At 44.2% G+C, this 12904-nt stretch overlaps 1 protein-coding gene across 1 annotated transcript in view; it reads right to left on the bottom strand.

Moving 5' to 3' along the window:
• Positions 1 to 12259: 12259 nt before the first annotated feature.
• Positions 12260 to 12904, bottom strand: part of LOC126234990 (uncharacterized) — a 71641-nt gene continuing 70996 nt past the window's right edge. Inside the window, exon 6 of the mRNA XM_049943726.1 lies at positions 12260 to 12424. Coding sequence (XP_049799683.1) covers positions 12260 to 12424 — 165 coding nt within the window. The remainder of the gene's footprint in view (positions 12425 to 12904) is intronic.

The raw sequence follows: 12904 nt of genomic DNA on the forward strand, positions 1-12904 counted from the left end.
GATTCCACAGACCGAACGTGAGGAGAGGGGCTAATGTAATTGTTTAATACAAACCATACAAAAATGCACGGAAGTATGTTTTTTAACACAAACCTACGTTTTTTTAAATGGAACCACGTTAGTTTTGTTAGCACATCTCAACATATAAACAAATACATAATCAGTGCCGTTTGTTGCATTGAAACCTCCGACGTTCAGTTGCGTGTTGTAACAAACACGGGCCACGGTCGGCGAGCAGCATCTGCAGGGACATGTTTACAATGACGACCGTGTTTACGAGTGTGGCTGTAGTGCACTGTTGTGGTTTGGTCTAGCTGTCGCAGTGTCCGCATGTAGCGCTTGCTGCTATTGTTATTCTGCATTCGTCTCCGCACGCAGACCAAATTTAATACACCGTGTTACCAGACGTCTGTGATAGTGTAGTGTTGTAGGAACTGTGACCATGGTGTATTCGAACTCTGAAAAGGCGGAGATGATACTCATCTATGGCGAGTGTCGACGAAATGCAGCTGAAGCCTGCAGGGTGTATGCAGAACGGTACCCGGACAGAGAGCATCCAACGTGCCGCACATTGCGAAACATCTAACGCCAACTGTATGCAACAGGTATGGTCGTAGCACGCAAACGGGTTCGTAACAGGCCCGCCACAGGAGAAGCGGGTGCAGTTGGTGTGTTAGCTGCTGTTGCCATGAACCCACACATGAGTACACGGGACATTGCGAGAGCCGGTGGACTGAGTCAAAGTAGTGTCATGCGCATACTGCATCGTCACCGCTTTCACCCGTTTCATGTGTCGCTACATCAGCAATTACATGGTGATGACTTTAATCATCGAGTGCAATTCTGTCAATGGGCATTAACAGAGAATGCGTTGCAGTTCTACCTGTTTACCGATGAAGCGGGTTTCACAAACTACGGGGCATTGAATCTACGGAACATGCATTACTGGTCCGTGGACAATCCTGGCTGGCTCAGACAGGTAGAGCGACAGCGACCGTGGACTGTAAATGTATGGTGCGGAAACATGGGCGACCACCTCATTGGTCCTCATTTCATTGCAGGGGCCCAAACAGCCGCAACATACATCGCGTTTCTACAGATTGATCTGCCAACGTTGCTCGAAAATGTTCCACTGGAAACGCGTCGACGTATGTGGTATCAGCATGGTGGTGCACCTGCACATTCCGCAATTAACACTAGGCTGACGCTTGACAGGATGTTGGACGGGCGTTTCATAGGACGTGGAGGACGCATAAATTGGCCAGCCCGTTCTCCTGATCTTACACCTCTGGACTTCTTTCTGTGGGGTACGTTAAAGGAGAATGTGTACCGTGATGTGCCTACAACCCCAGAGGATATGAAACAACGTATTGTGGCAGCCTGCGGCGACATTACACCAGATGTACTGCGGCGTGTACGACATTCATTACGCCAGAGATTGCAATTGTGTGCAGCAAATGATGGCCTCCACATTGAACATCTATTGGCCTGACATGTCGGGACACACTCTATTCCACTCCGTAATTGAAAACGGAAACCACGTGTCTACGTGTACCTCACCCCTCATGGTAATGTACATGTGCGTCAGTGAAAAAGACCAATAAAAAGGTGTTAGCATGTGAACGTAATGTGCTGTTTCAGTCTCTTCTATACCTAAGGTCCATCACCGTTCCCTTTGGATCCCTACGAAATTCGGTGCTCTCCGATACAGACGATCGAACAGCGGAGGAGTGGTACTCAAGCGTCAACTTTAGGTTACAATATCTCCGGATGTAATTAACATTTTACAATGCAACAAACGGCACTGATTACGTATTTGTTTATATGTTCAGATGTGCTAACAAAACTAACGGGGTTCCATTTAAAAAAACGTAGGTTTGTGTTAAAAAACATACTTCCGTGCATTTTTTATGGTTTGTATTAACCAATTACATTAGCCCCTCTCCTCACGTTCGGTCTGTGGAATCGGTTCGTCAGTATTTGATGTGGTTTACGAAATATATCCAGCGGTAATGTTAGGTGACTCACCCTGTATATATAATGGTATCTGTTTTTTTTGGACATGTCCGAAAGAACAGATACCATCTGTGACCACGCAGCTCGTTAGAATGAAATTACAATGAAATGAATACCGCTAGCTGCATACAAGCGTTGATATAAGTTAACGGGGACAGTTAAAATGTGTGCCCCGACTAGCACTAGAACCCTGGCCTCTTGTTCACGACCCAATGGATGACGAGCAAGCAGAGAGGCATTGGTTTTTTGTGATTTTAGCGTAAAGAGCGAGGTACCCACACGATCGATTTCGAACCTTCCCCATTGTCTGCAAATGTCGCACAGTAGTGGAACGATCACGAGTCGCCACATTTGCCAGTTCTTGAGTACACTGACATCGAACATTGCCGTTTAATGCGTTTAAACGATCTTCTTCAAACCCAGTACGTCTTCCCGAATGTGGAGAGTCACGATGTCAAAACGATCTTTCTTAAAACGAGACAACAATTTTCTTGTCATGCTTTGTGCAATGGCACTATCCCAATACATAGCGCAAATGTTTGTGGCTGCCTCCACTGCTGTAATTCCTCTATTTAACTTAAAGAAAAATTTGTTGGAAATGTTCCGAGTTCGCCACTTGGCACTCCATTTTCTATCGTCCACAGCTACACTCACTATCTCCAGATGACAAAATGTAAACTCAATACTCCCCATTCAGCAGAGCTCACAATTTCAAATTGTTTCACACCCTTGTGCATGGCTATCTTGTTTGGCTTCAATAGTGTAGCTACACCCGTTTCATCCATGTTACAACTTCTGGAAGGGGGAAGAGTGTGCCGAGAATCAACATCTAACTTCTGGATAAACAACATTTTTTTGTATTAAATGTTGCCATTCTTCCAAGTCTTGTGTTTTAAGTTTGTCTGATGGAAAGATCATAGTTTATCTCCAAAAATCCTAAAAGCCAATCGGCTCCAGCTATTTCCTTTTGTGGCCAAGATGCATTTTCAAGTTAAAGTATTTTGCACAAAGACACCCCAGTTTTCGTACTTCCTCTTTGGTCAAACCGGACATAATCTCGCTGTGTCTCACGATATAATCCCCAAGTATTTCTTCCTGACTGACTGAAAACACTTTCATGTCTTTAGAGTGCCCACAAGTAACGTTTCCATCTCATTACTTTTTCGATTTGATGACTGAAGAGAGGGTACAGTAGTAAATATTAAATTCTTTCGCAGTTTTTCTGGTAGAATAGTCGCCCTTTCTTTCATTTTCGAGAACCAAAGTAGCTGCTCCCTGCATCACGTCTAAAGGTGTCAAAACTTTTTATGTTTTTCGTTCGCAATGGGGCATTTTCTTTACCTGAAGGTAAAAATTTAGACCGAGTAAACGTGAAATACATAACAACTAAAAGAGAAGCATTACATTATCGAACAGTCAAAAATACTACCTAGCCAAGAGCGAGGTAAGTTGCAACATGCCCTGCTTCGCACCGCCATATAAATCGCAAGTAATCAGCCTGACTAAAATCAGTTATTACATTGTTTAAGTACAAGAAGTAACTATTTACTACTTGAGAAATCTAATGCTTTCCTCCGAACGTGTTGTTATACAGACAACGTTTTTGAAATTATAAACAGTTACTGACCAATGACGATTTCGATTTCGATCAAAGAAAGAGAACACAAAGAAAGAGAACACAAAGAAAAACATCATCTCGTGCCGACTCTGACCATTACAGTGAGGATACTACACAGTTGAAACTGCTTCCACACGATGGTGGTACCTGATGGGATACTTCATGGAAAAAATGCGGATGTTGCAATTTACCCCAGTTGCAACATTCCCCCCTTTCCCCTTTATCATATCTACCTATTCAAGTCCTATTCGGATGATTTCTTCGTGGTGCTTATTTTCTTAGCTTGTATTTCACCTGTTCCTCTAGCGAATTTCACCCTAAGTATCGATTTCACTCACCTCAGTGTCTATGACGTCATAGCTGCTGAATATGTCGAGCAATGGTATAATTTTGCAGGTACATTCATTGGTGTATGTAAAGACCATCTGCACAATGTGCATGAATACAGTTAGTAGTGAAGAAGTGATACATACATCTGTACGCGAGATTTCCACACTCCTAAACATCCCTAGGTCCACTGTTTCCGATGTGAGAGTGAAGCGGAAACGTGAATGGATATGTACAGCACCAAGGCGCACAGGCCGACCTCGTCTCTTGACTGACAGAGACGGCCGACTGTTGAAGAGGGTCGTAATGTGTAACATGCAGACATCTATCCAGACCATCGCACAGGAACTCCAAACTGCATCGAATCCACTTCCAGTACTAAGACAGTTAGGCAGAAGGTGAGAAAACTTGGATTTCATGGTCGAGCGGCTGCTCATAAGCCACACATGCCGGTAAATGCAAAACGACGTCTCGCTTGGTGTTAGGAGTGTAAACACTGGACGATTGAACAGTGGAAAAACGTTTTGTGGAGTGACGAACGACGGTACACAATGTGGCGATTCATGGCAGGATGTGATTACGGCGAATGCCCGGTGAACGTCATCTGCCAGCGTGTGTAGTACCAACAGTAAAATTCGGAGGCGGTAGTGTTACGGTGTGTCGTGTTTTTCATGGCAGGGCTTGCACCCCTTGTTTTGCGTGGCACTACCACAGCACAGGCCTACATTGATGTTTTAAGCACCTTCTTGCTTCCCACTGTTGTAGAGCAATTCAGGGATGGCAACTGCATCTTTCAACACGATCGAGCACCTGTTCATAAAGCACGGCCTGTGGCGAAGTGGTTATATGGTAATAACATCCCTATAATGAACTGGTCTGCACAGAATCACCTGAATCCTACAGAACACCTTTGGAATATTCTGCAACGCTGACTTCGTGCCAGGTCTCACCGACCGACACTGGATCCTCTCCTCAGTGGAGCACTCCATGAAGAATGGGCTGAATTCCCCAAGAAACCTTCCAGCACCTGATAAAATATATGCCTGCGAGAATGGAAGATGTCGTCAAGGGTAATGGTGGGTCCTCACCGTACTGAATTCTAGTATTACCCATGGAAGGCGCCACGAACATTTAAGTCATTTTCAGTCAGGTGTCCGGATACTTTTTATTACGTAGTGTACTGGAGGAACAGTATCTGCGAATTCGTGCGTAGTGAGCTACACCACTTTTCTCCCCCCATCCCTGCCCCCTTAGTAGATACCTTGTTCTTACCCTCACAGCGATTCTCTCTTGATAGTAAGTAATATGTGTACCTAGTTTAACTGTAATTGGTCCACTAGTTTAGGAGAAGATGTGGAACACAAATAAGTAGATAGAGATTTTTATAATACGCATGGATGAAGTTTTAAAATTTAGATTCTGAACAGTGCCGAGTGCTGATGAGAGCTGTAAAAATATCAGTTATGGAGGAACACGTTCTGTGTGCAGAACCAGAGGAATTTTGAATATATACGATTATTAATTCATCATTACTTCCATACACCCTTGAAACTAGTGAGAAGGATAGTAGTTTTGTTTTCATATGCGATATTTGAAAAGAGACCTTTTATGTCGTCTACAAATATAGCGTATCGAAACGGAACTATACTTCTACATTCACGGGAGATGCCTTAAAGTAAAAGGCGATACGCATCTGGAGCAAATAAAATACATTTCAGCAATTAAAAGGAGTTTTTATTTACAAAACAAATATTTCTGTCCTTCCTACAAATGATAGCCACGCAGACAAACTTATTAGTGAGTGGGAATTTGTTTTTCAGCCCATGCCAGTTGAAATAACTGCAGACAGGCTGCAAATTGCGAGTAGCACGTTTAAGACAACTTCCTGGTTGCTCGTTTAAGTAATTTGCAAACCCTTGTGTCGTGATTTAACATACAGTTATAGAATCGATGCACGAGTGAAAAAATTAAAGCCCTCCGCCACACAACGTTATTTGATAACTGGGTCGACACATACCAGCTAGCTATCAATCGTTAAATCTATACGTGTCTTGCAAAACTTTCCCAGAAACTGACTTCCCAATACTGTGACCAATTGGTCACATTAACACTGTAACCTCCCTGCTGTAAATGCCATCGGGCTTGGTGTCTAAAGATCGAGAGTGAGCGTGCAAACTGCGAGGTCGTGGGCTCGAACCACTTAATGATGTGAAGATACACCAGGAACGACACGCAGTTCGCATTCCACGCTGAACTGTATGTTCTCTTTCCCCGGTAGGATTATTGCGGTAGGACAACGCACTGTGGACGGATCCAGAGGAGGATTCGACAGTAGCAGGAAGCGCACGAGTCCCGCTCGTGGTATGCGACGAACTCAGCCGAAGTCGTGCCTCCTGATCGTAGTCGTGCAGACTGCCCAAAGACGTGTGTCCGCACTGTCCTGCGACGTAGTTTCAGAATTGTCAACTGTCTGTACTCTACAGAAGCGTATTCCATACTTCTGCGCTGTGTTGAGACCCATGGTGCTTTGGGGTGCTACATATAGCTCTGTCGTCCCACTTTTGGGGTAGAGAATGTAGATGATTTAGTCAGTGGCCTAGAAAAGAAAAAACAGTGATTCCTTTTCAGAAGGGGAAGTTTATGATACCCGTATTGATCCACATTTCCGAGTCACTGAATGCAGAGGTAAGCAATAAATCAAAGAGGGTAATGAAGTGTTTGAAATGTTATCACGCCTAAGTCAACTTTCGTACAACTGTTAGTAAAACGTGTCAAAAAGCCGTACCCAACACGTGTCTGCAAAAGAGTGTTGCGGGGTCAGTAAGGTCCAGGATGGGATAAATTTGCTGAAAAAAGACATACTGGTGGTGTCAAAATATGACATAGCCCTTTATAATCTTTCATGTATCAGAACAGCACATTCAGGGAAGAATTGTGTAAGAATGTTTGTAAAAGATTCGACATTTGTTTCCAATCAGTAAAAAATGTCAAGTTTTGTGCCTACGAACTACGAATTTTGCATTGGCTTTATGTTATCATTTTAAGAAAACTGCTGCAGAATGGCATGGAATGCTTGCCAAAACTATGGGTGAACATGCTATTGGGAAAACCGTGTTTCTAGTGGTTCAAAAAATTCAAAAGTGGTGATTTTGACGGAGAAACGACGAGCGCAGGAAACCACCGAGAAAGTTCTAAGACAACGAAGTGCAGACCTTATTGGATGAAGATGATACTCAATTCAACAGGAACTCCCGGAACAATTGTGACGCAGAAAGCGTTTCTCTTCGGCTGAAAGCTACGTAAAGGCGCAGAAAGTGGGAGACTGTATTCCGCATCAACTGAAGAATAACAGCAATCAAATCTAAAGACCACTTGCGAAATGTTGCTCGCCAGATACAAAAGAAACTTTTCTCCGTCGAATGGTCACAATTGATGAAAATGGACATATTTTGAAAATCCCAAGCATCGTAAATAACGGCTAAAACCAGGCAAACCATCGACATCCCCTGCAAGCCCAAATCGCTTTGTAAAGAGGGCAATGCCCTGCGTTTGGTGGAATCAGAAGAGTGTCACTAATTATGTGTAGCTAGAATGTGGTGAAACCGTTAACACTGATCGCTACCAAAAGCAAATGATAGATTTAAATAGAACATTACGTGAGAAACGACTGGAATATGGAAAGAGGCTACACAATGGCATATTTGTCCATGATAACGCCCTACCACACTGAGCAAAACGCGTCAGGAAAACGATCGAGGCGTTCAGTTTGGAAATACTAGGGCATGCGGCTTATTCTCCAGAACTAGGCTCCGTCCGATCATCATCTACACTCCTGGAAATGGAAAAAAGAACACATTGACACCGGTGTGTCACACCCACCATACTTGCTCCGGACACTGCGAGAGGGCTGTACAAGCAATGATCACACGCACGGCACAGCGGACACACCAGGAACCGCGGTGTTGGCCGTCGAATGGCGCTAGCTGCGCAGCATTTGTGCACCGCCGCCGTCAGTGTCAGCCAGTTTGCCGTGGCATACGGAGCTCCATCGCAGTCTTTAACACTGGTAGCATGCCGCGACAGCGTGGACGTGAACCGTATGTGCAGTTGACGGACTTTGAGCGAGGGCGTATAGTGGGCATGCGGGAGGCCTGGTGGACGTACCGCCGAATTGCTCAACACGTGGGGCGTGAGATCTCCACAGTACATCGATGTTGTCGTCAGTGGTCGGCGGAAGGTGCACGTGCCCGTCGACCTGGGACCGGACCGCAGCGACGCACGGATGCACGCCAAGACCGTAGGATCCTACGCAGTGCCGTAGGGGACCGCACCGCCACTTCCCAGCAAATTAGGGACACTGTTGCTCCTGGGGTATCGGCGAGGACCATTCGCAACCGTCTCCATGAAGCTGGGCTACGGTCCCGCACACCGTTAGGCCGTCTTCCGCTCACGCCCCAACATCGTGCAGCCCGCCTCCAGTGGTGTCGCGACAGGCGTGAATGGAGGGACGAATGGAGACGTGTCGTCTTCAGCGATGAGAGTCGCTTCTGCCTTGGTGCCAATGATGGTCGTATGCGTGTTTGGCGCCGTGCAGGTGAGCGCCACAATCAGGACTGCATACACAGGGCCAACACCCGGCATCATGGTGTGGGGAGCGATCTCCTACACTGGCCGTACACCACTGGTGATCGTCGAGGGGACACTGAATAGTGCACGGTACATCCAAACCGTCATCGAACCCATCGTTCTACCATTCCTAGACCGGCAAGGGAACTTGCTGTTCCAACAGGACAATGCACGTCCGCATGTATCCCGTGCCACCCAACGTGCTCTAGAAGGTGTAAGTCAACTACCCTGGCCAGCAAGATCTCCGGATCTGTCCCCCATTGAGCATGTTTGGGACTGGATGAAGCGTCGTCTCACGCGGTCTGCACGTCCAGCACGAACGCTGGTCCAACTGAGGCGCCAGGTGGAAATGGCATGGCAAGCCGTTCCACAGGACTACATCCAGCATCTCTACGATCGTCTCCATGGGAGAATAGCAGCCTGCATTGCTGCGAAAGGTGGATATACACTGTACTAGTGCCGACATTGTGCATGCTCTGTTGCCTGTGTCTATGTGCCTGTGGTTCTGTCAGTGTGATCATGTGATGTATCTGACCCCAGGAATGTGTCAATAAAGTTTCCCCTTCCTGGGACAATGAATTCACGGTGTTCTTATTTCAATTTCCAGGAGTGTATTTGTATCACTGGGACACGCTCTCCCTAAACAACGCTCCAATTCGTATAAAAATTTACGAAAATGGCTCGCTGAGTGTTTCGCTTCAGAAGAACTGTTTTTTTAGGCATGGCATTCATATGCTGAGCGAGAGATTTGAGAAGTATGTAAGTAGCAATGGAGATTTTGAATAAAATATTGTTTCTCAGTTTCAGACAGCAAACATGTAATTGTGACTAAATTCCGGTTTTATACTTCTACACCTGGCAAGAGTTTGTTTTGTCAATGCGCTGCTCGAGAATAAAACGGCACACAAATAGCGTAAAAGTGGTTCGATGAACCTCCTGCCAGGCACCTGACTGAATTTAAAAGCAGTAATTTTGATATAAATGTAATAAATGTAGTTTACACCCCTGGTAGTTACTATGAAACATAATGCTTATTCCCAACCAAATCCCGACGCAACGTTGTGCAAGTGAGAACATGAAAATCTGTTACATTCGAAATCAAACCAAAATAACCCCCTCTAGCAGATATTTGTCCTGTTCCACTAATTTAGATCCACCCTATTATTTGTATGTAATGTAGCTGTACACACTTTTACAGTCCATCCACAAAGAAACTGTAAACTAGGAGGCTGGACGTATGTTACGTAAGAACTTCCTTTGAAGAACTAATGAAGGAAATCACATTAGCTGAATAGGGCCCAAACGACAAAACATTCATTACATTACACAATAAAATGGGAAAAAGATTCTTGCATGTAGGCATTTACTCAAATTATGCTCCGTACAAAGATTAATCGAGATTTTAGTTCCAACGTACTTCGAGTGACATGTGGTCTATTTCTAGAGAAGATCAGCTTAAACTTGGAAACTTCCACAAACCTCGCTTAAGCACTGAGGATGCAAAATCCACTCCCGCAGTTCTCGCAATTAACACACAAATGGCTGAAATAAAGATGGTTAAGCACTACATTGCATTAAAATACCTCTATTCGCCGGACGCACAATAATCGCTCCTCATCGAAGAGGGAATCGCCCCCTCCCAACTTAACTGAGTACCTTTCAGATACCTGACCCACGGTAACTGTGAGCCCCTGTCGTGCCGCTGAAGCTATCAATATTGGCACGAGGGCATCTGCAGGCAACAAATACCGCCTACTGTCACGAAAACTCACATTCACTCATCCCAGTCGCGCACAGCGGATTAAGTACTTTTACAAAGCTACAAGGTCAGCTGCACAAATACGAAAGAAAATATTGAGACTAGGACGACTCACGTCTTCCCGAGAGGCTTATCTTCGCAGTCATATGCGTAGGTGACAATGCAAAACAGAAGTAACTTAACGTAGCGGAAAAATGCTAGATAAATTTCACAGATCTGACTCAACATTCGAGTTCTGAAACTATTCAGTTACATTAAGAGCCTCTACACATGTGAAATCAAATGTCCTGTGCGCAATTAGTACAACAGAAATTGGTAACCGATCTTATTCCACAGAAATTCAACAACAATGACATTGTTAGGAAGTCTGCCTGAGTGCAGTTTTGTACACGAGTGAAATTTGGACGATAAACGGCTCGGGAAAGGTATCAGATTTCAAAAAGTGGTGCAAGAGAAGAATGAGGACTGTCGATGAGATTAGTGAAGAAGAGGTACTGAACTGAACCGAGGAACACAGAACTTCACGGCACACAGCACAAGAAGGTATAGGCTGATAGAATATCCTGAGACATGACTAAATCGTCAATTTGGGAATAGAAATGTGTAGCTGGTGAATCTTAATATTTTTGAGTAAGAAGGTTCAGCAGGATGTAAATTTTGACGGCACACATATGAAGGGGTTTGCACACGATGTATAAGTGTACATGTGTGCATCAGAGCAGTTTTGCAACTGAAAACTGTAGAACACATTCTTTTGACAAGCGAAGTGCAAAACAAAACCCAAATAATTATCTTTCATCTGAAACAGTTTTCATTAAGTGTTAACTAACTTTATTCCACTTTGTCAGTAGCAAACGCTTTCAGTCGTTTCTTTGGAAGCTTGATATTTTTAAACAGCTAATTCATAGAACAATCTGAGTTTTATACTTCTTGGTGTCTGCAGATTCCAATACCATGATTTTAAGCCCCTTTGATAAGCCATGAAACCGTAATTTTATGATACTTGACTCCGGAAGAATGTACTGAAGTTTATTTCACAGTATTAATCTCTATATATCTTGGCGCAACATAAAAGAGTGTGTTCACATAACTACATGTTATGTGAGCAATGTTAGTGCTAAGTTTTATAAATACGTTACCTAAAACACATGACATAGTATCCACTTCTAACAATAAGCGACAAAGTGCGGCATTGTCTTACGCATCAATGTTTTTCCATTCGCAGTGTTGAGTTCAGAGTATGATTACGTTAGTGAAGACATCTGCGTGTGTATCTACGCAGTGGAGTGGAGAATTCATGGGTTGATTTAGTAAACTGGGCTAGGTGTTAATTTTTGCCGGCGTTTCATCTTACAAGTTTTAAGAGAACTATTTTACAAATTGGATATGAAACCATTTATTTTTTGCTCGTACAAGGTATGATGACACACGGTGCCTGAAGTTCTTCTCTGATGATTAATCTGAACAGTACTGTCCAAAGAGTCAAGCAAGACTGCTACTGTGATCTCTTTACATTTGTCTGTTAAGATTCGGGTCGTCACTTAGCACCGTGTCATATTAGGTTGGCCACTTCTAAAATTCTATGAGAAGACAGACTTTTCAAGGCACTTTAGTTTATTGGTGGAGTGTCAAATTTTTAAAGAGGTATGGAAGTGTAAACTATACTCAAGTATTTTACAGTACAGTTACTAAAATTTATTATCATGATAGATTTAAATTTCTTCAAACTATTAACACAGTTAAAACATTTCACACTAAAGCAAGTCTAAAATGCACGATATCATGCTGTCGCGACGAAGTTGCCACTATAAGAGTCCAAGTCTTGCAGTGAGGTTTGTCAGTGCTGTGAGGGAGCGCCTGCAGAGGTGAACAGTTGTGGTGGTGGAGGCGGCGGCAGCTACTACCCCATGCGGCTACTGGCGGCGCAAGAAGCGCCTCTTGAGGATGGTGGAGAACCAGTCGAGGCCGAGGCGCCGGCGGCGGAGCGGGGGCGACGGTGGCAGCCGCACCATCGTGGGGGCGGGCGGCAGGGAGTCCGCGATGCGCTGCAGTGCCCTCTCGCTGCGCAACAGCAACACCTGCGGCAAGCGGATCAGCCGTCACACAGTAGTAGCACTATTACTGTGCTCTCTCACACCTGTCTCACCGCTACACGTCCACCGAGTCCCAAAGTATGACCGTCTAAAATGTGTCGTTACCTTACTCTTCTTCTCAGTCAAATATAATCTCAGTTCTTACTTGTTACCATGATGTGGTATGATCTTTTATCAGTTACTGTGTACTCTGCATGTACTTAAATTTTTTTCATATATATATATATATATATATATATATCTGACAAAATAAGTATCTGCACTCTAATTGGTAGAACCCAGTAAAAGTTTTGAAACACGGATTTGTATCTTCTGCCATTCATCGGGGTAATTTATTTGCGACACTTATTCGTAAATCTAGGGAAGCCAGAGACGCTCAGCGAACAGTGTCATGTTAACAGGGAAGCAGATTCGGCAGAGACTTAACTAAGATATTTGGGATAAAGGTAAGTATTTGCTTGAAAA

This window comes from Schistocerca nitens, chromosome 2 (assembly GCF_023898315.1).
Source record: "Schistocerca nitens isolate TAMUIC-IGC-003100 chromosome 2, iqSchNite1.1, whole genome shotgun sequence".
Classification (NCBI taxonomy): domain Eukaryota; kingdom Metazoa; phylum Arthropoda; class Insecta; order Orthoptera; family Acrididae; genus Schistocerca; species Schistocerca nitens.